At 39.2% G+C, this 25,786-nt stretch overlaps 2 protein-coding genes across 2 annotated transcripts in view; both read left to right on the plus strand.

Moving 5' to 3' along the window:
* The window catches only part of SOGA3 (SOGA family member 3), a 49,491-nt gene extending 30,110 nt beyond the window's left edge, over nt 1–19,381 (plus strand). Inside the window, exons 7-12 of the mRNA XM_039707126.1 lie at nt 1,953–2,024; nt 2,622–3,797; nt 5,104–5,440; nt 12,201–12,307; nt 16,414–16,610; nt 19,267–19,381. Coding sequence (XP_039563060.1) covers nt 1,953–2,024; nt 2,622–3,797; nt 5,104–5,214 — 1,359 coding nt within the window. The 3' untranslated portion in view covers nt 5,215–5,440; nt 12,201–12,307; nt 16,414–16,610; nt 19,267–19,381. The remainder of the gene's footprint in view (nt 1–1,952; nt 2,025–2,621; nt 3,798–5,103; nt 5,441–12,200; nt 12,308–16,413; nt 16,611–19,266) is intronic.
* On the plus strand, nt 19,303–24,721 carry KIAA0408 (KIAA0408 ortholog). Its single transcript, XM_039707127.1, has 4 exons — nt 19,303–19,602; nt 19,948–20,027; nt 21,236–22,610; nt 24,653–24,721. The coding sequence occupies exons 1-4, from the start codon at nt 19,303–19,305 to the stop codon at nt 24,719–24,721; spliced, it is 1,824 nt and encodes a 607-aa protein (XP_039563061.1).
* The last annotated feature ends 1,065 nt before the right edge of the window (nt 24,722–25,786 follow it).

Genomic DNA, 25,786 nt, shown 5'->3' on the forward strand with positions numbered 1-25,786 from the left:
TATTAATTTATTTAATACTGTTATTGTCAGTGGGTGATATTGGCATAAATACAGGGCAAGGAAAAGTTTTCAGTGTAAACTGATTTGAAAAGGATTTTTTCAAAGTGGTGATACATAGTGGATAAGTAATGGTAATATGAAGGAAGAACCTACTCCTTTGAAGGTTTAGGGCTTTATAAACATGCCAATTCTAAAAGAAAACAACAAAACAACCCTTTCAAAAATCCATGTACCATTTCTGCAACAGGATAGCTTGTGGGTGACTCTGGAAAAGAACCATTTTGTTTGTAGATTGAATTCCAAAGTTCCTGGGTTAATACTTAAAGGAATAAATTAGTTAATTGAACTATTTTCATGTCTTTTCTGGATTCCATTAGAAGCCTGTGTTTTACAGCTATCTAGCTATGATCTTTGATTTGTTTTATTGTTTGGTTACTGAGAACATTCAATGTTTCCACAAGAGACATAAAAATTTGATTTACGTGTGAGTCTTTCTATGCCATTAACTTTTCCTTTTTAGTGAGCAGTCCATGAGTGTAGGAATTTTTAATAGAGTTGATCTGCAGAAGGAAGAGGATGATTAGTACCAGCAGGCAAACAGTGCACAGGATTGTTATTTGCAGCATACCCACCCACTGTACTCTGTTTCTTGAGAATTATGAACATATTTTAATTCCCAGTCTGTGGAACTGGACGGCTTTTAGATGGAGATAGATTCTTCCTTAGCTGGTGCAGGGAAGAGAATGTTTCTCACAGGATGTTTATACCAGAGCACAGTCTCAGAAGGAGATGGTGTTGGTTATCACTGTTCTGCCTTGGGGTCTACAGTTTACCTGGGGGACACAAAAACTGGGAACAGCTGCAAGTGGGGTGTTATGTATTAACATATTCTCTCATTCGCGTGCCTCTATCCTGCTGTTTTCTTGATGATCAGTATTGAGTGGTGCCAGTGGGATGGTGGCAGTTGTTTTCCACTGCTGCTGCTTTTCCATAACGAAGTTTCTGCTGTCAGCAGCTACAAGCCTTTTGCTGGATACACTAGCTGGCTTCAATCCCAGTGCATCCTACTCTGAAAGCAGGAGTTTCTTTTCTGCTCTCTTGGTCTACATAGCAGATGACAGGACACCAAAGAATCTCACTCATATGGTGGTGCAGGCCTGTGTTTGTGTGTTTTGTGTGTTTCTGTTCTTGAGCTGGTATGATTTGTTTCTCTTTAGAATTTTGTAGTCCAAGCAGTTTTAAATGGCATTTCCTTCAAAATGATCTGAAAACAGAACAAACCTAGAGATCAGAGCTATGTGTGAGTTTGTCCCTAGTGTGCACTTACGGAGGTATGACTGCATTCATAAATGGTCATGATTGCTTTCTTAGTGGATGGGTTCCTATTAAATGATTAAAAGGAAAATTTTATTAATTTTAAGCAGGAGGAAATATTAAATTTCAAAAGTACGCTGCAAGCTTGAAGCCTGAGGGTGGGACACAGAGAAAGGCATGCTTGTAGGTGCCCACAGATCTCAGTGACTGTTTTGTGTAGCTGTTCTACCACAAAGTCTAAGACTAAGGCTTTTTTGAAGTGCCCTGGCCCCACCAGGGTTAATATCAAATGGGCGAGCTGGGTTTCACTGCTTGTCTCAGCTTTTCCATCCGTAAGTTACCACTTGGGATGCCCATTTTCTTACCATTCTTGTCATGTGTTAAATATTCGTAATGCACTAGTCTCAAAATGTGTTGAATAAAAAAGGTAACAGACTGATTAAACTAAAACCTTATTTGTGCACCATTGCTGTTTCATTTTTGGACTATGGCATCTTTCCTCTGTACTTGGTATCTCAAAAATTGCAAGAAATTAATTCCTTTATAGTGGCATTTGATTTGCTCCATTTTAAAATTAATGATATACAAATTTTCCTTTAGAAAAAAATTCAGTGCATGTCCTTTTGTTGTAATTGCAGCAATTATTGAAAAGGAGAGGAAGCAAAGATCTACCAAAATCAGAAAAAAAGTCACAGCAGACACCAACAGAGGTATGTTGCAAGTAACTGTAGCCTTGATTCCTGTATGGAGATTTCAGAGAACTATGGAAATGCAGTATATGGTTTACATATTTGCTCTTGGCTTGCTTTTTGCTTTGCCCTTTGTTTTCCTGTATGCTGTGAAATGGAAAAGCTCTTACCCCAGATCTGCAGTCAGACACCACTAATCACAAGGACCACCTAAACAAACTTGGTGATGCAACAGAACCTACCAGCTTTCACCTACTCTGTATTCTAGGCAAAGTAAATGGCAGCAGCAGTGAAACAAAATTTATAGCCTCTATTTGTGCTGACTTCAGGATTTTTGAACACTGAAGTCTGATAATGTTGCAAGCATAGTAAATATAAGATTTTTCCCAAGTCCCCCTTTTCCCACCCCCTCAAAGTACTTCTGGGGACTGTGCAAATTTTAGTCACGAGTAAAATAGTATTTTCCCCTCTTTTTAATTTATCAGGGAAAAAATATTGCAGGAAATTATTTTAGTATCTAAAGCCATGTACCTGTCATAATCTTGTAAGTTAAGGCAATCCACTGGAGGTCTCCTGTTTGATTTCAAGTTTCTTCAAATACTGCTTTTTTTTCCTAAGGATGACAACGAAGACCTGAAATGCCAGCTACAGTTTGTCAAAGAAGAAGCAGCCTTGATGAGGAAGAAAATGGCTAAAATTGATAAAGAGAAAGACAGATTTGAACATGAGCTGCAAAAATACAGATCATTTTATGGGGATTTGGACAGTCCCTTGCCAAAAGGTGAAGCAGGTGGGCCACCTACCACAAGAGAAGCTGAACTCAAACTTCGATTGAGGCTTGTGGAGGAGGAAGCTAACATCCTTGGGAGGAAAATAGTGGAACTAGAAGTAGAAAATAGAGGACTGAAAGCTGAGCTTGATGATTTAAGAGGAGATGATTTCTCAGGGACCACTAACCCACTCCTGGGAGAGCAGAATGAATCCCTGTCAGAATTACGACAGCATTTGCAGCTAGTAGAAGATGAAACAGAATTGCTGAGGAGAAATGTAGCTGATTTAGAAGAACAAAACAAACGTATAACAGCTGAGCTGAACAAATACAAGTACAAGTCTGGGGCCCATGAGAGCTCTAGGCACCATGACAATGCCAAGACAGAAGCGTTACAGGAGGAGCTAAAAGCTGCACGAATGCAGATCAACGAGCTGAGTGGCAAAGTCATGCAGCTCCAGTATGAGAACAGAGTCCTAATGTCCAACATGCAGCGCTACGACTTGGCCTCTCATCTGGGGATCCGTGGCAGCCCGAGAGACAGTGATGCGGAAAGTGATGCGGGAAAAAAGGAGAGTGATGATGATTCCCGCCCCCCTCACCGCAAAAGGGAAGGTCCCATCGGTGGGGAAAGTGACTCCGAAGAGGTGCGCAACATTCGGTGCCTGACACCCACGAGGTCTTTTTATCCAACGCCGTCGGGGTGGCAGAAAAGCTTCACTGACAGGCAGCAGATGAAGGACATTCGCTCTGAAGCTGAGCGGCTGGGCAAGACAATAGATCGCCTAATTTCCGACACGAGCACCATCATCACAGAGGCAAGAATTTATGTGGCTAACGGGGACCTCTTTGGACTGATGGATGAGGAAGACGATGGCAGCAGAATACGTGAGCATGAGCTCCTGTACCGGATCAATGCGCAGATGAAGGCCTTCAGGAAAGAGCTCCAGGCTTTCATCGACAGGCTCGAAGTTCCAAAGTCTTCGGACGATCGAAGTGCCGATGAACCTTTGTCAGTGAGTCAGGTAGACTTTTACTTATTACGGCCTACAGGTAAAAAGGCTCTGCCAAGCAAATTAAACCTCAAATTCGATCTATGGCACAAAAAGAAAATTCTTTATTCTAAGCAGTGGACAATAATCACTGTTTCTTATATTACTTGAAATTCTTATTTGGCCATATGAAAACATACTCTACCAATAGGGTTGTTTGTGAACAGTGCATAAATCTGGTCTCCTGAAAATTAAAATTATGCTCTAGGAGATAGAACATTTTACTCTTTTTAGCTTTGCAATTGCATTTGACAGAGTTGGGCCTTCATTGCCACTAAAGGCAGTGCAAACAGTATTTTTGGTACATATGAACATGATTCATAAATGGTCATGATTGCTTTCTTAGTGGATGGGTTCCTATTAAATGATTAAAAGGAAAATTTTATTAATTTTAAGCAGGAGGAAATATTAAATTTCAAAAACTGTAGAGAATATAGCAAACCACAGATTAAAAGAAATCATGCAAATCTACTTTATGAATCACAAAGCCACACAGTAATGTGGATATTGTAATTTCTGTAATAGATTGCATCTTGTTGAAGGCCTGTTGATCACTGCTTGCATGCAGCAGTAACAAGCATCTTTGTTGTGGTTTGTTTTTGTGCAGAATTGTTTCAGAGAGGTTTTGGGGAGCAAACTCCTTGGTGACTCAAGATCTTTTGCCATGAAAAATGAAAATTACCTACCCTTATCTTATCATGCAATCCTATAGTTGGCATATCTTGTTATTGCTAATGAAGTTATCCAATGTTTTGTAAGTCTCTTGCTGTGTTAATTTACTTTGTGCTGTCTTGCTAGTTTACAGTCGAAGTAGTTGCCAGGTGAAGCTGAAAGCTATTCTTATTCCTATGCTGACTAATTAGTCTTTTGTTTCCTTGTATCAGAAAGTCACAGACGCAGTGAGTTTAAAGCTAATCAATTACTATACATGTATTGCATGAAATCAAACAGAGACAGCATTTAGCATGCTCACTTCCTGATCTAGCAGTAGTTCTGAGCTTGTAGAGCTCCCATTAGCTTAAAGGCAGAGCACTGCATGGGCCTACACAAATTCAAAACAAACTAATTAGTATTTTCTCTAAAAAAATAACAACAATTGAATATTTAACAATTGGACATTTCAGGGCTTGACCATGCAGAACTGCTACTGAAGTGAATGGGAGATGGGCACTTGGTCCCTCCACAAGCATATTCTGATTCACTATTTATTTTGTTGAAACTTTGGACTTGCTATTCCATTAATTGACTGTTCTCTTTGTCTTTGTATTTACTTTCCCAGATGTTCCAGCCTATCATTTTACTTATTCTCATCCTTGTATTATTTTCATCCCTTTCATACACAACAATATTTAAACTTGTCTTCCTTTTTACACTGTTTTTTGTACTGTAAATCATTCATCATTTACTGTTCATTGTAGTGTTATTTTCAGTTTGTTTATTTTGTCCACCCTCCAAGATAAGAAGTGCAAGAGACATAGTTTCTGTAATAGCCACTGCTGTAAAAACACTGAAGACTACTTGTTTGCCAAAACCAAATCCAAACCAAAAGAACTGCAAAAAAACATACCAAAAAGTCACCCTGTTGAATAGGACACCTGCTCACTGTGGTATTCCAGGTAAGCAAACAGAAAATTGAGTTTTTCACTTTGTCTGGTTTTATAATTTTTGAATGAAAATTTCCTGAGTACTGGAACCAATTTAATATTCCTTAATTTGCACAAAAACAGAAACAAAACAGAAAAATGTAGAGTGGGTGTGAGGATTCTGTTACTTTCCTCTTCCCACTCCTAGAAAAATAATTTGTATTCTAGCCACATATGAATAGTAAAGCCACATTCTGTGTATATTCTGCAGTTTCATATCAGAGCTTGTATGTATATTTTGCATAACTGTGATGATAATGTTTTTTCAGCACTGTATTATGTGCATTAGGCCCAATCAAAATAGTTGTTATATAGATAGAGCACTATATCTGGAATGGTGGCCAGGAGCTGGAGCCTCTGAGAATGAGAAGCATGAGGAGAAGGTATCAGAGTAGCTGAGGAGTCTTCTGAGAGATATAGGCTGGCTGCATTCTCTCTGTGCTCTAGAAAAATGGCCATGCTACTGTCTGACTTGAACTGATTGATGTTGAACTGATGATTGATTGAACTGATGATGATTGGGAGTGGTGTAGGTCACCTTGGCTGGTGTCGAGTTTGTCAGGTAACATTTCCCAGTCTGTGGCCACCACGGCTCTACGTTCTCTCCCCAGATTTCAGCAGGAGTTTTGAATGGACATGGTAACTCTTGGCTTGCTGAGTGACCCCTGTCTAACCGTGCCATTGGTAGCTAGTGGCCATAGTGAGGGAAGCTTCTCTGCATGGGTGTGCATCAACAGTCACTGAATATTCCCTTCTTGCCTGGGAGAGGCTGAAGTAAGAATACAGGTGACTCCTTTCTTTCACTTACATAGCAGTTCCTACAAGCAGTAAATCTTCCACTATGAAACCTCATCTGAAATGCCTGATGGAGCTCATTTTTCTGTTTTACTCAACCCATGCTGAAACCACTGAGTCCCACAAATATGAATTCTCAGAAGGTGAACAAGTATGTGTATTAATGACACTTCTTTTTCTGCAGCTTCCGTGTTGAATAATGTAGTAGTAAAGAGTGGTAATAAACTAGCTGTTTTTCTAGCTAGTGGTAAGGATTCAATTTGATTTATCATGTTAGCTCTCTGTTCACTTAATTCATTCCCCAGTGAGAACAGTTCATCTCCATGCCTAGGTTTTACTCTGCTACCTGAAATAGCTGAGACACCATTTTGAGAGAAAATCCTCAGAGAGCGGCAAGATATGGGGCAATATTTTTTTTGTTATGAGAATGAAAAAATAGTAAAAATATTCATTATTAAGAAACACAGTATTTTTCTCTTTGTCTAGCTTTCCCTCGACACACTCTGCAGGTGCAGTAACCTTGATCAGCTAAATCATTCAACTCCTTGATTTAATCCAAATACTTATACAAGGGGGTATTGTCATCATTATCCATTTTATAGTTAGTGGGATATCTAAAGGAGATTATAATCAATATATGTGAGATTAATAGATAGCTTTGACTGGTTTCCCAGTTAAGGATAAAGACAGGCCCAAAGTAATTCTGAGGAGTTTCTAAGATGCTCTAATTTATGCAGTTACCTAAAATTAAGTTCCACATATTTAAAACTATTATGGTAAGATATGATCAATTCACAGTGAATTTCTGTAACTGGAAAAGGCCTTTTGTTTTTCATCAGCTGCTGGAAATACTAGAGGGCTTTTTCCCCGTGGATTTGCAATTTGTACAATAAAAATACAACAATTTGAGGCTTAAACTTGATACCAAATCTTAGCACAAGACTCACTTTTTCAGTTTCTTTCTGTTTTAATATCTCCTGTGGAGGAAAAGCCAATAATTTGTGTTTTCTTAAATGTTACTGACTCAATTTCCATTAGAGAGAAAAAGTCGTACTTAATATAAGATCTGAAGTTCTGGGCTTTTAGTTTTTAACCCGCACTTGCTTATACCTTTCTTGGTGTTGTATGCAATAAAAATGTGTAGAGAAGGTTTGATTTACAAAGAGTGTATCAGTAACAGTAATACTCTAAAGTAGTAATGCACTGAATTCATACATTGAATAAACCTAGGAAATTAATTGGGAAAGATTAGTTTCTTTCTCAGAAATCAAAAAGTGTAAGAATGAATTACTGAGATGAGAGGTGGAGGTAATCTCTGCACAGCAATTACAACCCCATTGATTTCTCTCTGTATTTTTTCTTGCATAAAAGCTGGAGCTTTCCATCAGGCATCAAAACAGCAAAATCATGGCCAAGACCTTTTGGGACATTTAGGGAGCTATTGCACAGGCAGCAGTCTGAAATTAACGCACACTAAAGCATACAAAATTATTTTAGAAGCTCCACACAATCCTTGAATCTCTCATGAGCAAGGAGAATAGTGAGGATCCTCACAGAGAAATCTCAGTGAGAAATGAGATGTGTATTTCTTGTCCTCTTGCATTCATTTGAAGGGAGTAATTTGAGCTGCTGATCTGTTTCACGCCAGATATTGCACAACTTTAAAAGATGCTGAGAAAGCTAATAGAATGAGTATGGCCATTTATCCATAGCCAGAAGATAAGATCTAGCCAAAAAAATAAGTGTTCTATGTCTTGCTAAATTGAAATAACTTGATATTACGAAATGCAATAATTATACTTGCCAAGAAAGAAAGCAGATTCTCCCCACTCTGTAACTGGCCTGGTGGGTGAAGACCATCTCACAGGTGAGTGAGCAAATGCAGCTGAATACATCAGCATCCTCAAGCAGGAGTGCATTGGAGTCAGGCAGGGCAGAGACAGCCGGAACACTGCTGATTCACTGATTCTGCCTGCTGCACAGCTCAGAGTTGTGAAGACAAACAGTAAGAAGAATACAGATTTTGTTTGCATGTGGCAAGGAGCTGGATATGCCAGGTTGCCTATCAGTTGAAATCTCAGTTAGCAGATTCACGGTTCCCATTTTGGAATATTCTGGTGAAGAATTAATGTTCCAGGAGAAAAAAGCTATTGAATTTGAACCGTGAAATTGCCTTCATTTAGCACTTCCTTGAAATATTAAATTTCTGTTTCCTATGTTCCCAGGGGATTTAGTCTGTATTCTTTTAAAAGGAAAATATCTTCCTTCTGTAGATCTAATTATGATATTTTTTCACGTGTAGAAATTGGCAATATCTCCAGTGAATTTTTATGTACTTTAGGGAATAGGTGCATTTTTTCCTTTAATGCTACCAGAAAAATTCAATTAAATTTGTTTCCTGCTTAGAGCTGGCTCTGAATGCCCTCACAAAGTCCCTCTACAGATATTCTCTTTTACTGCTACTGAAAAATTCTCATTGTGTTAGAATGACCATTTTCTCCAGGCTCGGAAATACTTCTTTCAACCAAAAATATCCATGCCTGAAGCTCCAGTTGAGAGATAGGATAAGTGTCTGCTGACACATGTCACCAGTGCTTCAGAATCAAAACTAGAAGAGAGCAGGTGCTATAGTGCAGAGCTATGCCTGGCAGTCGGAAAATAGAAAATTGCCAAAAACATGGCTGTCTAGATATGTGTTATAAAAAGAGATGAACTGCACATGAACTTCAGGAGTTGTTTACAAAAACAAGCAGAGCTTCAGGGTATTACATGCCCTTCTCCTTAGTCACCCCAGAATCTGATAGGTGAGTAGGAGACTTCTAAAGGCATCAGTATCAGGGACGTAGTTCCCATTGGCTTACATTTCTGTCTCTGATTTAATGCCAGGGGAAGTGATATTCAAATCCAACTTTTGCCATTACACATGCAGTTGCCTATGGGGAAAATTACGGTGGCTCTATTTAAAGTAAACATCTAAAGTATCTGCCACAGATTTCCAATGTAACCTTGGAGCAGCGACATGACATAACACTTAGCTGGCTCTCTTTCTCCTCTGAGGTATATCCTATTGCAGAAGCACACAACAGTAAGAGGAGACAGAGCTTGTATTCCCTCCTGCCCACTTCCTGTTGTATATAGCCACTCCCAAGGCGTATATACCAGGATTATCAAGGTGCATATAATTCAGGAGTCTAATGGTGAGGTTGGGTTGATTGCAGTGGCAGCAGTGCTCTTCTTCCTTCTTGTCAATAGCTTTTGTGGCCATGGCAGAATGGGTCTGCCATAACCAAGCTGGTGCAGCCAAAGATGCCCTGAAGTAGTCTTCAATAGATTTTATTAGCTCATGATGAAACTCATGCTGCTTTGTCTCCAGTCTTGCATGATGAAGAGAAATTTAGCAGAGGTCTTGCTTAAAATGCCTTTGCACTTTTGGATTTTTTTTGTTGAGGTGCTGACTTTTGACCCAAGCAGTGCTGGTACCAGACATGGACAAAATACATATTTCCTGTGGAAGCAATATGTTGGATGTAATAAGCCTACAGTAGTCTTCCTGCATATTTTATCTGTGCCAGATACCAAGAAGCTACATTTGCTGCTTTGTCTATTGATGCTGGAGGAGGGACAGTATGGACAGTCTCTACTGAATAATTTCTTGTCCTCAAAAGCAGAATTCTCTACTGCTACACTTAAGGGTATATAGAACAATGATCCCATGTTTTTACAACTCACTTCATGTTTTCTTTGTCTCACCTTTTCCATATAAGGATGAATTTAATGTGTTCTTTTGACCTATGCGGTGTGTCCAGTGCCTGTCTCCCAGTGAGCCCCTGAGTCTCACACATTTCTAATTCCTCACACTGACAGAAATGTAGGCTTTTTCCTGACTGAGAACTCAAGCCTGGGATTTAGCCCATTGTTTTATTTATTTTTACTGGTTTTACTTCAAAGAGTCCACGTAGCAAGGCAAGAGGCATGGAGTTAGCAATATTAAAGACATAAGAATAATAGCCTTTGTTGATGGATAAGAGTAAAAAAGCATGTTTGAAGAGTCTGCCTACATATGCAGTAGTGCAGCTGTGCTGGCTTCAGGGAGGAGGCAGTGCGTTGATGCCTGGCCTCCAGCTGTGGGCTCAGTTCTGCCCCCAAGCTCTCCAGCTTCACTCCCAGCCATGTCGGAACTTGAGACCTAACCTCACCAAAGAAAGTCATACTGTTTCTTTAGATTTAAATCTTCAGAGTTTAGAGTCTAGGGATTTTCTTCAGGAACATTCAGTTGTGTACTTGGGGAACATTTGTTCAGTTTTTAGATCATCTTTACAATTTTTACAAATAGCCCAAGTCCCATTATTTAAGTTACATGGGAGCAGAATAAGCACCCAATTAATGTATTTGCTGAGACTTACAGCTAGACCATATAAGGATGAAAAATGTGTTTTCCCTGTAACCTGGTTTGGTATTTACTATAAAACGCACCCAGAGTTCAAATCTTTATACTGAATCTTTTCAAGGATTTTCTCAGATAAAAACTTACTGTTCTAATGAGGAGAATGCTGACTAAGCAAAGGATGTGTGAATCCTCATATCATGCTCTTTTTTTCACTGATCCTCTTGTCGTCAGCCACACTGCCCATAGAAATATATTCCTGCTTAGGGCATTCCAAGACATCTGTCTGACAGCAGGATTTGTCCAGTTTTATGCTGCCTCAATCAAGTATTTTGTGGCCCTTCTCCAGGCACACACGGGGCAAAATGTTCCCAAAAGGTGAATTTGCCCTCGGTCTCAGCTGCTGTCCGCAGACACACTCAAGCACGAGTACCCAGCAGGGTGGTGTGTGCGAAGCTCTCCCCTGGGGTCTCTCTCGGGCTGCCAAAAAATGGGAGCAGTTTAACCCACAGTGCAGCAGGAGAATTACTGCGGTGGTCAGAGACCTGAGGAGCGAGCTAGGCTCCTCCTGCCTGCAGCTCAGCAGGGGGAGCAGCTGAATTTTGCTGCTCTGGCTTCAGGGTCTCCTGTGGACTTTCGCTTGCTGGATTGCTTTTGTCACGCTCCCTTCCCTCATCCCATGCCAACACTTGCTGTGGACACTCCTAGGGATTTATATCCAGCCCAAGGTGTTTTTGGACCTTCTTTACCAGCCTTGTGCCAGAGATGATTTTCCTTGTTCAAGGGAGATTCTTCATCCAATTTCAAGTGTTTTGCTTTGCTGAGATACAAAGTGAATTAACAGACTGTAGAATCTGATCCAGGAACATTATAAAGTATCAAGAATATTTGGGTATATCCCAAAGAAACCGTTACTGCCATTCCCAGAATGCAAGACAGTAGGATTACACAGTGCCCAATAATTCTGCATTTCATAACTGAGAGCATATTTAGAGTACAGAAAGGGATTTTAGGGAGGAGTGGTCTGCTTTTAGCTCTTTAAGATAACTGTTAACCAACAATATCACTGCTTTAAACAAAACTCCTTTTACAAAGCAGTTAAGGAGGATCAAGTTGCAAAGCTCAAAATGATCATACTAAAAAATATAACCCTGAAAACTGGGTCTGGAAGACAGCAAAAAAAAATCTTCCTTTACAGCATAGACAACAATAAAAGAAACCTAAAGTTGCCTATTGTCACAGCTTTGATATTAACACTAGCTGCTTCGGCAAGCTTTAAAGACTGGACTGAACTATAAAACCTAAAAATGTCCCGGACTTGGAGTTGTTTACACAAAATATGAGGAGATATAAAGTTACAGAGCTGGGGGTTGGAAGAGATGGCTTTAAAACCATCCTCCGTGCACTGACGTCACGTGGAAGCCAGCTGCGGGGATGATGCTGAACGGAACTGTTTTCCAGTTTGCAAAAGTTCAGCATTTATTCAAAGAGAGTTGCAAATGCTGCCCCAGTTGAAAGGTTGTGTCTTGCTTAGCTTTCTTACTTCTTTTAAAGATCAAGATTCACAGAACAGGATCCCTGCTAGCTGTGTGTTTCATTACTTTCTCTGCTGCCTGGAAATGGACTGAAAAACTCCTAAAGGATTTCTTATTCCTTGAAAGGTATGGTTGCAGTTTATTTTAAATTTAATGTTTTTGATTAAGTTAAGATTAAAAAAGAAGGCAAATTTCTAATGTGGCAAACAGTTATTTAAACATCCCTCTTAATGTCATTTATATAATGTGAAGTTCATATATGTTATATATGGTCTTTATTCTTAATGTTCAGTTAGTTTTTTCAGTGCAGGCAGAGATAAAGTAACAGAACAGGGATGACAGTATTGTGTGCACCTTCTTTTCTTTCTTTCTTTCTTTCTTTCTTTCTTTCTTTCTTTCTTTCTTTCTTTCTTTCTTTCTTTCTTTCTTTCTTCTTCTTCCTTTTCTTTTTTCTTCTTCCCTTTTCTTTTTTCTTTCATTCTCTAATTTCTTCCTCTTTTCTTTTCCTTCTTCCACTCAACTGTACTTTCTTTTAATGTATAAAGTGCATGTTATCGTGACACATGGCACACATTTATAATTGAACAAATACATAGGTTTACAATTTTCTTAGTCATTTCTTTCTTTCTTTCTTTTTCTTCCTTTTCTTTTTTCTTCTTCCATTTTCTTTTTTCTTTCATTCTCTAATTTCTTCCTCTTTTCTTTTCCTTCTTCCACTCAACTGTACTTTCTTTTAATGTATAAAGTGCATGTTATCGTGACACATGGCACACATTTATAATTGAACAAATACATAGGTTTACAATTTTCTTAGTCATCCAAAATACAGCACTTATTTGGAAATAATAATAATAAATAATTTGATTGCATTTTCTTCTATAAAAACAAGGGAAGATTTGTGTATCTGAATGATTATGCACATCCAATCTGATTAAACTCTGGTGCAAAATAACTTCTTAGCTGATGTCAAGATGATTATTTTCAGAAGTTGCTAGAGGTTGTTTTCAAAGTATCTTGCATTTTTAATATCTGGCTAGAAAGGGTAAGATATGGGGGAATAATGACTAACATCAAATAGTGGCTTAAAACATTTTTTGCTTGAGAGAAGGAAGGGCTAAAGGAAAAGTTAAAGCACAATGCATCTGGTGCAGACAAAATTGATTATTTGCTTAATTTGATTGCTGTAATGAGCTTCTGACCTTGTCTAGGACATGGGGAAATTGCCAATACTGCAAGAGCATAGATATTGTTCTGATCCACAGAGCAAATGATAATGTGACATTTTGCATGCCTTGGGTTGCTTTAGCCATGTGAAATACCCATGGGGAAATCTCAATGCACTATACACAGAGAGTGTGTATTACCAGGACTGCACATTGTACTCCACCAAAATAACCCCAAAAAACCCCAAAGGAAACACCAAGAAAAATTGGGGGCAAAGAGAAGTAGAAATGGGAGTCAAAGTCTCTGAGGAACTGATCCACTGTACAATAGCAGCAAAGCTGTATAGTCATCCAGCTGCTAACATCAATAAACATGAGTTTTCTTCTCAGAATTTATGTCAAGAGGAAATCAGAGAAGCCTAAGAAACAATACAAGCCTTTTGTGGATCTTAGAGCTACAAGTGACCATCTGTAACTTCTGTAATTATCCTCTTTCAAGACTTGATTTCCTTCTGACTGTCTTCAGTCTTTTTTTATAATCGGAGTTCCATATGAAACAATTTGAAAATTGTTAAGATGAGTGCCAACATGGCAATAGTAGTTTCCAGCACTAAGGGAACACCAGAGGCCTTTTCAATGCTATATTCATGCTTGAAAGGAGTACATATTATATCTATTCTTATGTGTGTAAAAACAAATATGCTATACAGTATTGACATTTCTAATTATATGTGGCTGACTAAAGCATGGTCATTATTACTAGTAGTGCACTAACAAAATCACCATTTGTGCAAGTTGTTGACAGATTATGTCTGCCTGTCTTGTTCATGACTGTACTGCATTTACACATGGGGGTTTTTCATTTTTTTTCTGATGTGTATTTGTATAAGGATTATGGTGGAGCAGAGAGCTGACTTTTGTTTATTTCTCAGAGGTATTCTGAAAGGTTATAAAGACATAAATGTACCCAAAAAAAAAAAAAAATTAATGGCGGTGCTAAAAACTGCAACCTTTGAATTAGCAAGGTGAGAAAGTACTGCAATATTCCTAAAGTTCATTAGCAAGAGATGCTTAGACTGCAAAGGATCTTAAGTCTTATAGAATTTTTTTGCAAGTTGTTTTTGGTCAATGCTTACTGGAGTCTGGCACAAAGCTAAAACACTGGCCTAGAGAGGTGCAGTCTCTGCAGCCTGGCTGCATTCCCTAACAGGCCGTGAGCAAACCAGTACTTGGCTTCTTTTTTGATGAGAATTCTGTGCTGTCTTTCAGCAGCTCCTAGTTTCAAGGTGGTTTATGTTTTTATGGAGTTGCTCTGTGTGTTTTTAGGCAGGGGAAAGAAGAAGGGTTTGAAATCTGTTTGTAGGTAGTTGAGGGACAGATTGTAATTTCAGAGCTCCAAGGCAGGCACTTGGGGTAAACTGTTCTGCAAGCCCTGAGTTTGGGCTGGGTCTGTGGTGAGTTTGGGAGGTACTGTGGGAGGACTTCCTATGACCCAAAGACCTAAGTAACCTGTTGGATTTCATCTGAGCTCTTCTGCTTACTTGTACATGAAAGAAGCTGACTCTAAGTTTGACATTGTCTTCCTAGTCAGCTGAAATGAAGCAGACACAGTAAATGGTGGTTACATGGTAACTAACCACAGCTAAATCAACAAGATGTGCCAGTAACATAAGGATTGGGGAAGAACTTTGCTCAGGAATTAATTTTTACTCTATCATAGAAAATGTGGACAGTAAAATCAGCAGTTCCTGTGAGTTGACAATCACTGATCATCAGTCAGCACATTAGTCTGCACAAATTACAGAAAGGTAAACTGGACTTACTCCTACTTGACTCTCTGATAATTCAATTGCCTACCTATTTGATTTCTGGCAGGAGCGGAAAGCAATGCAGAGGCATTTTATTACTAGAACTAGATTCCCTGACCACCTAGGTAGCACAACAACTGGCTTTGAGAGCTGAAGTTAACAAATTCAAGTATCAATGCCTCTGTACGATGCATTATATCCCAGGAGCCATCATAACAGAATGAATTAGTGTTATTTCAGACTTGCTGGCTTAGTAAATGTGCTGATGGTAATGGGGTTTCTAGTGTAAAGCAAGAGGAAGCAAGAGAATCACCAGGCCCATAAGATTTGTAACTGCTTTGCTCCAAAGTCAGATAAGCAGATCTAAAATATTTCCCTTAAAACCTGCCAGCTAATTGGTTCAATTAATATTTTTTTCATTTGCAAACACTAAGATGATAGACTTCTAAAGGGGGAGACAGAAGCTCTAATTAGTCAAATATTCTGAGAAAGGTTTTGAACTAGATTTGAACAAGATTGGAGTTAGTGCTGTTGAAGAATGTGTTCTAGTTTTTCCTATGCTGATCATGAAACTAACATTTATAGATCTAGATCTGTAAACCCAAAATTCTTGAACCCTTTTTGGTGACCTTCTGTCCCTTCTATGTAAACAATTTCTACTGTTTATGTGCTTGTACCTGTTATTAACTTTCCTGTGCTGTCTTTCTTCATGAATTCCAAAGCATTTATGTAGCCATGGGAATTCCCTGAGTATATCAAGTTTGCAGTCCTCAATTGCCCAAAGAATGTACAAGTCCTTGTCGTGCTCCTTGCGTGTGTGCAGGGAGTGCGTGAGCAAACATGATACTTTTACAGTTGTCTTTTGAACAGATATAAAAATAGCTTTCACCCCCAAGGGCAGATATTGCAGAATCCCAAGGTCCTGAAGCGCCATTCAATATTGTACAGACCCAAGTTCATTGAAAACACATTTATGGTGAAGAGGAATGGCAAAGATGCAAAGTGATCATGGTACAAAGCCTGCTGTGGCAGATGTTACTGAATTCTGTCATGCTGAATGTGTTCCACCTCCCCTCTCCAGATTGGGCATCTCTACCTTTGGGTTTATGTCCTATGTTTGAGTCACACTCCAGACAAATATCAATAATACTGTCTCCTGCAGGCTCATTTCAGTTATTATTTTTGGGAATTTTATTGGTTGTCTTTGTTCCCTGAAAGGTAAAATAAAGTATAAGTACGACTTATTCTCTTAAATTCCCAGGAAACATTCAGGGAAGAAAGAAAAAAAGGAAAGCTGTCTTTGCTGTTGTGCAGACTTTAGCCATGGACCTGCATGGACAACTGGATAATACTGAGAGGAACTGGAATAAAGAAAAAATGGAATTGCTGGAGAGATTTGACAATGAAAGGAAAGAATGGGAATGTCAATGGAAGGTCATGCAGAAGAAAATAGAAGAGGTACTTTTAAACAAAAATCTGAACACTACCATTTTTGCTTGGGGTGAAGTGACATTGAGTCACTTCAAGATTTTTTTCTATATTTTATCCTAATTCTTATGTGTCACGGGAAGTTTCTAACAGCTGATGGAAGGATGAAAATCCTGGGATTAAGCAGTATTTGCAATTGATCATTTAATAGTCATGAATACAAGGTAGGATGTGAATGTGGCTTTGTGAGCTATGAGATTATTGGCTGTACATACTGCTGACAATTCAGTCATGGGCATGAGCCATGTTGCCTATATTACACATGCTTTTTTCAAGTAAATACTGAACAATATGGGGTTTAGAAAGTGCATATTTTGTAAAAAAAAAATTAGGTATCATAATATGAGAAATACTGCATGACACAGAATAATTCTGGCTATAACTTGTTCCTTTTATGGATGACTCTTGGGAGAGAAAACAGGTACAGTAAATAGCATGAAAGTTCTGAAACCACTTGTGTTTACACATACTAGCAAACAGACCCTGCTATTTGCAGTGCATCTCCTTCCAGAAATAGTCACAGCAATTATTTATTACTCTTTTATCCCCAAATTGTCCCTGCAGCCAAACCCTCTGACACTCTCTAATGCATTAACTGAGTTTGCTTGGCAGCCTGTAGAGGCAAGTTTTTTCACTAGTGAGCTTTCCACATTTTTCATCTAATATACACATGGAATAGTTTCACTTGCTCTCTGCCAGCACTGTCGTGTGGCTGAGCAGCACAGGAATGTATGGCAGAGACTGCTCACATGAAACTGAGAAGGAAAATGGTCAGGGCCAAAGGAATGGCAGCCATACACTGCCTATGAAACCAGCCTGCAGCAGAACTCCATGATGTCAACTCTCTTATATTTTACCCACAATTCTTGCAGACTTTGGTATGATGGTCTTTGCCACATTTTGTCTTTTGTGTTAGGACTTTCCTGTGCAGCCTTCCCTAATTTCACTGCCAAGCTGAGAATGCTTCAAAAGTTAGTAATGTGATCTGTATATGTAGTTGAATTTCATTTTCTTAGGTATAAGAGCTGATTTGGAATAAGAGTAATGAAAAGGTATTCTGGCTATTAGCAGACCTGACAATATCAGCAAGGACTGTTTTTCATCATGTGCTTTATTAGCACAGAGATTAGGAAAGCATGAGAGACAGAAAAAGAGATACAGAATGGAATGGGGCTAAGGGGAAGAGAATGAAGCAATTTGCTGGCTACTGCAGGGCCAAACAAAACTACAGATTGAGGCATCAAGGTTATTGGAATCCTAAGATCCCCTCTTAATCTGTGACTATAGCTGCTGCTGATTTCAGATGCCTGACATGTCTTGTCCACAAGCCACATGTCTGGAGAAAAGGAGAGATAGACACCTTTTAAATGCCATTATCTGTAGAAGGATTTCCTCAATAAAACTTGTGCTTATTTATCAGATTGTATTTTAATTTGGCAATTTTCTATAGCCCACCAAACCTAACTTAATTCCTCCAGAAAGACTTGTGGTGTTTAGGAGATATTATGGGGTGGTATCCTTCCTTCTTACTGGTATGCTGAATCCATATGAGGCTCTTATTTCTTGGAAATGGCAAAGTTCAGCCCTCAGGTTCCATGAGCAGCTGGGCTTTGGGAGTGAAATCTGAAAACCCAGGATGAGGTCAAGTGTTAAGTCTCTGAACGTGAGAATACTTCTAATCCTCAGCACTACCCATGAAATGGCCACATGTTCTGCATGTTGTTATTCTTTTCCACTGTCCTTCCAAAAGCTGTTGTGATGGCCTTGTGCACTGTGAGAGGGCAGGCAGATGGCTGTTCAGAGGTGCCTGTGTGCTTTCTTCGTGAGAGCAAGTTAAGAATGGATGTTTATACAGAGCTGTGGGATTCTTGGCACTGGAAATTATACTGTAAGCAGAAGAGATTTTTATGATGTTGTGGTGCCATTTTTTCTAATTTATAATTTACCACTGTTCCTAGTCTGAATGTGCTGGGTGACCAGAATTAACACCATTTACTAATGAAGCCACTGGATCTCAGCAGATAGCGTGAAAGAAGAAGATGGCAGCACATTGCCAAATAATGCCATTCTGCAGTACTGATTTATCACTCCACTCATAGGGAAGAATTCCACTTGTCTGAGAACTGAAAGAGTGTGCTCTAGTGCAGATGGCACTGTATTTTATGAGAATTCACTTCCTCTCCTTCAAATAATATGTTTTAATAGGCTGTAACATAGCCAGAACACTCTCTCTCTGTCACATTCCCCTACATTCCCTATCCATCAGATAACAGTTGTGTCCACCACAGAGTGTGCTGATATTACTTGGAAAACAACCATGCATCTTTTGGCTCAAGGCAGGGCCAGTTATCTCGTGAGATCTCTTCCAGTCCCAACCATGGGTGGAAGCCATGCATTAAAATTGTGGCAGAGAGTTTGAGAATGGTATCAGCCTTATCCTGTGGCAATCCTGGTGTTTGAATTGTCACATTAGGTGACTCAGCACTTTCCTACTAACACATCTAGAATATTTTTAATCAGTGCTGCTGAGTGAAGCATCATTCAAGACAGAAGATGAATATGGGGGCTTTGCCATAAAGCTCATTACAATACCATGATTTAATAGAAGGTTCTATTGTCTTTTCAGCTTTACCAGGAGGTAAAACTTAGAAGGGAGAGCAATATGACTGTCCATGATAGCAAGGCCATTCAGAGCAAGATGCTGCAGCTGTCCATGCATTCCCCTGCTTTGCAAGAAACTGACACAGCAGAGCTGAACTGTCAACACAATGTGGCAAACAACAGAATGGAGAAAGGGAGTCTGCTTGGTGTACACCAATGGAAGGAGCCCAGAGACACCAGCAGAAACCATATTCTGTTAGTGGACAGTCTGGCCTTTGAGAACCACAAAGAACCTGAAGACAGCCTCACCATTAAAACTTCTGATCAAAATACCAAGAATTATATTGGTGATCTCAATGTAGTAAGTAAAGTATGAGCATGTTTCACTTACAAGGGGGAGGAAAACACTGAGGACTTTGGCCTGCCAGGTTAAGCTAAAGAACTGATCTCCCTGATTTTAGCTTTCCACAAGTCACTGTCTCTACTTGCTCCTAGGTTTGCTATCAATGAGTGTCTTCTCACTGTTTGAATGTGTTAACAGCATGCTCTTTACCTGTGTTCATAAGGTGGGGGCACTTTTGTATCTTTTCTCGTACTACCTCCCTCTGCTGTGAATCTTAAATGCAAATGACCACAAGTTTCAAATTAATTCTGGAGATACAATTTTAAATGTATATATTAAAGGCCTGTTTTTATATTTATAAAGGCTCTTAAAGAACTTGCCAGAGTCAGTGAAGAATTATGCAGCTATCAAGAGGAAATTCGAAAGAAATCCAATCACAGAAGGTAAAAACATCTTTGGACTTATGTTAGAGGAAGGAAATGAATAATTCTCCTTATGCTTTTCACTTTGAAGGCAGGTTTGCTGTTAGGTTTATTAGTTGGGCAGTTCCTACCCTGCTAGTGTTTCAGTGCTCAGCATAAAATATTCACATGAAATATGCTGAAATATGATACAAAGGCAGGTTTTACCAGAAAAATGGATTTTACATACAGAACATACAAATTCAGATTAGTATTTATATAAGATGAAATTGTATTTGTTTCTAACGGCTGTACAGAGGATTGGGAAAGTGCACAGGTATTTCTGTCTACTCTGCCCCCATTGCCATGTAATTTTATACAGCACTGTATGGGTTTGTCAGGCTGGGAATTTCTTACTTAAAGCCCAAATCTAGCCTTAAGCATGGGGGATGTGTCAGAAACTGATGATGATGATCCAAGAGCAGAAAGAAAGCAAGAGAGGGAAGAACAACCATACATTTGTACTAATGGAAAGATGGCAAGTCAGACCCTGAAAAGTATGGCAAATGAACATTCCATCATCTGTTAAAAATTCAGCGTTCATTGTCTTCTCTAGCAAGCTAAACACCAGACTGCCTCTTGAGTTGTGCAGAAATTCTCGGGTAAAACTGAACCTTCTCAGGTGGTCCCAGAGGTCAGAGGGATTTCTCAAATTCCACCATGTGATCAGTTAAAAGTCTGTCACTAATTCATTTTTTTAGCTGGGCTACTCTTTGTATCTTTAAAGCAAATGGATTCATAGCTGATGCATAACTTTTAAAGATGCTTTTTTATCATATATCAAAAGGCAGATCTCATGTGTAAGGTTATGAACCTAAACGAGTGATACACTGTGTCCTACAGCTTTCTTCATTCAGTTCATAGTCAGGTCGACTCCTAGAAGTCATTAAAACAAGATCCTGCTGTACTTACTGTAGCAGAGATAAGAAAACAGTCATCATCTAAAAAACTCAGAACAAGAATTTTAGTGGCAAAGGAAAGGAATGCAAATTCCTTTTGCTGACTTTTCATCAAAATTTTTGTGTGTGTTTCTGTTGTGCTGGGTACATCAGCTGCAGCAAAACTGCTCCCAAACCTTTTTAAGTAGCCAGTGTTAAAACACCTGCTTCTGGGGAGAATTAATCCATGCTGAGATCCTCTGTAATGTTCCTTATTGCTCATCCCTAAAACACCTCTTCTGTTATTTCCAGAATGAAGTCACTTCCTTTCCTGGGGGAATTTGAGGAAACCCAAAACACAGTTATTCTGCCTGAGATGAACCATGTGTCCAGCAATGAATCACAGACTTCAGTTGCTTTTGAAACAGAGGAACATAATAATAGAAAGAATCTGATGAGCTCCACCAAGGCTTTGAAGGACATTTCTTATGGTAGTCTTACTGGTGGCATAGGAACAGATTTCAGACCCTGGCAAAAGAAAGAAGCTCCACCAGTTCCTCCACGGAGCACTTCTCGGCACCTAACTAACTCACTTTCTGCAGTCATACAGCTTTCAGAAGCACCCGTAAGAGATCCAGGCATCAAAAGCAATTGCAAGGCTCAGGATTGTTGGTATGGGGGGAAACTGAGGAATCCTTCACCTGTAAACAAAAATCAATCTGCAGTAGCCTGTGCAAATGAAGGTCAGGCTGTGAAAGTCCCTGTGATGGTAACTGCTGCAATACCTGTAACCAAAAATGAGTGCAATGTTCCAACAAATTTTTGCCACAACACATGGGCATATGATATGGGCAAGCTTGGAAAAGACAATAAAAATGAGCCTTCCCCACTGTCAGCCCAAAAGAGTTGTTCAGATGGAAATATGGCCCAAAGCAACAAGATGCATCAGAAACAAAACACAAAGTCTCACAGCAGCCCTTTTTACAGTAATGACTTTTATGCCCCTGCTACCTCACACAATGATCTTTTGGAAGACGCCAGGTATCCTTTGGGAAAGACCCAAAGGAATGAAACGCTAGCAGCAAAGATTGATGAGTTTAATCGGACTATATTTCACACAGATAAACGTAACAATGCTCTGCAGGAAAATCAGGTGTCTCAAACAGCATCAGAAGATCACAAACCCTGTGTGACTCTGTGTGACTCTGCTGCTAGCAGGGCAGAAACTGTAAATACATCTTGTGTTTCAAATCCCAAGCTCTCTGCAACAAAGGAGCAAGAAACTAACAACCCCAGCAAAGCTGTCAGGACAGCAGGGCAACAAAAACACATGAATGGACTTCCAAATACTAGTGGTTATAGGCACATGCTTCACGAGCATGACTGGAGACCAAGTAATTTATCCGGCCGCCCGCGTTCAGCTGACTCAAGGTCCAACTATGGTGTTGTTGAAAAGCTTTTGAAAAACTATGAAAAATCAACTGCGACTTCTCCGTGTAATTCAAAATGCTGCAAAGATAAGAGGACACAGGCAAATTCTGAATTCACCAATGGGGGTTGCGAGACACTGAGTCAGTATTTAGAAATGCTCCAGATTGAGCAAGAAAAACAAGACTTCCCAAGGAATTCAGCCAGGCATATTGGGCAGCAACTCAAGCAAGGAAAAGAGAGACAGAAGTTACCAGAGGTAAGGTTCATAAGAATAACAAAAGCAAAACAATGCCATTTCATAACAAGCCTCAGACTCTAAAATGGGGCAGACTAACATTATATTGTAACTAATTATGTAAAAATAGATACTTTAGGCCAGGATCTGAATGAATCAGGAGAATTTCCTCTGCAGATTAAGAGTTGTGAGAGGGCAGCAGCATGTAAGAATGAGCAGTGAAGACGTGCCAGATTTTTATCCCTGCTGGTGTTCTGCAAGGCTATTTTTTTACTACAGTGCAGTTATGCTAAGATTGAACTAGTGAGATCTTCAACCAGGTTTTAACACCCTCTCTCTTTCCTTTAGCTGATATGTTGTGTCATAAGACTTCCCATAGGGCTTAAGCAGACTTGGCCATGCCCCAAACCCTAGAGGTCTTAGATAACATTTTTCAGTATCCAGGGTGCTGCTTGGATCAGGATTTCCTTGGAATTGCCTATGACAAAGAGTATTGTGACTCCATAAAGTTTCCAGTGATAAAGTAACCTTCTCTTACTCATGTCTCAGCTCCAGCTTCTCCTGTATATTCAAGCATAGGCTCACAAAAACAGAAGAGCATGGCATGAATAATTAATTTATATTTGGCTGAAGTTTATTTTCAGAAGTTTAGAAATACTGCCTTTGCCAACATTCTTTCTTAATGAAAAGACAAGCAGATGGTTTGGAAAACACTCTGTAAGTTGCAGGTTCTGTAAAAGTCCACAAAGAACACAAAGAGATATGCCTATTGGAATCTCAAAAAAGATAAGACAGGTGTGTTTTGAGCTGGGAAACTTAAATGGGTTTAGGCTGTCAGCTGGTATGCCTTAAACTGGCACAAATTCACAGACTTCACTGGAGCTATATAGATTTAAGCAGCTGAGAATCTGACCATGCAGATTTTCTTCTGCATGTCTTTCTGACAGCCTTGCTGTGATGCAATGTCTTGTTTAGCAGGCACATCTTTCCTTCAGCACAGAAATAAAAAAGCCATGAAGCTTCTGATTTCTTTTTCATCCAATAAACTTTTGACAGGCAAACAAATTTTCATCAATTGATATGGAGGAAAGGAATGATTACTTTTTTCACAGGCTCACATTTTATATTGCTATTTTTATCTGTAGAAACTAAGTGTAGAATACTGCCTGACCAGGAGTTACCATTTTATGTCCAGCAGAATTAATGTCTCAGAGATGTAAAGAACTACATGTGGCTTGAGGCACTGGGTTTATTTTCATTATTTCAAATTTACATCAATGTAGCTATGATCAAAATCTGTTGAGTTTCCTCTGCATCTCTATGGCTCTGCTAGTAGACATGACACTGTATTAACCATAACCATTCTGAATTAGTTACCAAGTTAAACAGCTTCAAAATGAACTAATGGCAACAGTTTCCTGAAATAAGATCTATCAAAAAATACCTGAGAAGTTTGTAGATCCTACTCCAGTAATATCAGATGGTATTCTGAGTTCTACACTCGGAATATTTTACAGCATTCATTGACAAAAAAACTTACAGAAACTAAAAGATAAGAGTAAATGTCAATTTTGTCTTGCACTATCATTTTATACGTTTCCTTGTGTCTGACACTTGTCTTCATGTATTTTAAACCACAACTGATGTGAGAATCCCTGTACATAGGAATAGCTGTTCTTTTGCATTCTGTGCATTGCTGCGCTCCTTTTAATAGCTTCCAACCACCTGTTCTGAGGTCACCGCAAATGTCTTCCTGCATTCCCACTGCATTCCACAAAAGCTGTAACTTGTTAAAGCGAGGACTTGCCTTTGTGTTCTAGATATGTGTGCCAGTGAAATGTTCAAGTGAGAAGGGCTTCTCCCGTCCCGCTCGGCCAGCAAATCGACGCCTACCTTCGAGATGGGCATCCAGATCCCCTTCAGCACCGCCTGCTGTGAGAAGAGCAGTGTACAACTCTGTCTCCTTTCGGTCAGAGACCTCAGTAGTCTGAACCCAGAGCTGGGTTGGATGGTGTTGTGAAAGCTCTATGCCTCACTATAACTGTGTTTGGTATGTGTCGTAGCAACCAGTTCCACACTGTTGTGTTTTGTCCAAGAGTGACCCCCACCACATGCCGGACAAAGCATTCTGAATCTTAGGTCATCATCACCATGGTCTTCAGTGTTTTTATTGAGATGAAATATAGATATCCCTGGTTTTCTCTGTTTTTTGGGGGTTTTTTTAATAGTTCACAAGGAATTTCTTTTGAACGGCATCTTTCTCAATGTGTTGATCAATTTTGAGTTGAAACAATGTATAGTGCTGTATATTCTGACTTTTCTGCAAACAGCAGAATGTAAAGCTGTATGCATGATCATGTGTTTGTAGGTGCATGTGTTGGACTAGGAAGTATACTGGCCTGTATTTAGAAAAGACAAACTGTGCTAGTGTTGACATTGAAATTACAACCTATATGCCTACATATATATATATATATATATACTTTGTGTTTATTTTAAAAAGTTTGAAATATACAGTCCCGATGACATTTATATTTTGTATATCTTTTACATAGGTTCACAGGTGTAGTATTTAATGTAAAAAAACTAAATATGCATTTTTTGTGACTGATCGCAGTGATAATGCCTTGCACAATATGTATCTGAAGCAGACTAGCTTGACTGATTTGTCAGTCATGCTTCTTGGCATCCTCGTTCAGTTTCCTAACCCTAATGCTAGGTCAAAATTCCCAAACATATTTTTTCTGAATTAAAATATATGATTTGTAATACATTAGCCTTTTTCAGCACCAGAGACATTTCTGAAATGTTCCAAACCCTTTACAAAGCTTAAATGTGCCATTATATATATAGCATACTGTAAACACTTTGGTAGATTCAGCTACTCTAACATACAATTTATGAAGGGAAGAAAAGAGTTGTATATGCTCAATTCTGTAAAGCTTATTTTTCCTTCTAGCATTATACTTTGAGGTTTGGCAAAGTCAGATAACAATGGACTTGTTTACTTTCACTCAAGGCAGGAGAACAAGCACCGTTGCTCCCAGTGCTGCAGCCACTCCTTTTTTACTCTTCTCCTAGACTAGAGTGCCTGAACCACTTGCTAATTCCCTGCTCCTGGACTGACTCGTGGCAGTCAGTTATGAAGTTTACTTGCACTCTGGCAACAAGCTGCATCTAGTAGGGAAATACTGCAT

The sequence above is a fragment of the Passer montanus genome, unplaced genomic scaffold (genome assembly GCF_014805655.1).
Source record: "Passer montanus isolate IOZ18808 unplaced genomic scaffold, ASM1480565v1 scaffold2, whole genome shotgun sequence".
Classification (NCBI taxonomy): Eukaryota; Metazoa; Chordata; class Aves; order Passeriformes; family Passeridae; genus Passer; species Passer montanus.

What these genes read in the sequence shown, in the direction of transcription:
- KIAA0408 (XM_039707127.1), top strand. Translation starts at nt 19,303, where the DNA reads ATGACTGTCCATGATAGCAAGGCCATTCAGAGCAAGATGCTGCAGCTG. An exon ending in ATATTGGTGATCTCAATGTA is followed by an intron (nt 19,603 to 19,947) that starts GTAAGTAAAGTA and finishes ATATTTATAAAG; the next exon opens with GCTCTTAAAGAACTTGCCAG. An exon ending in AGAGACAGAAGTTACCAGAG is followed by an intron (nt 22,611 to 24,652) that starts GTAAGGTTCATA and finishes TATGTGTCGTAG; the next exon opens with CAACCAGTTCCACACTGTTG.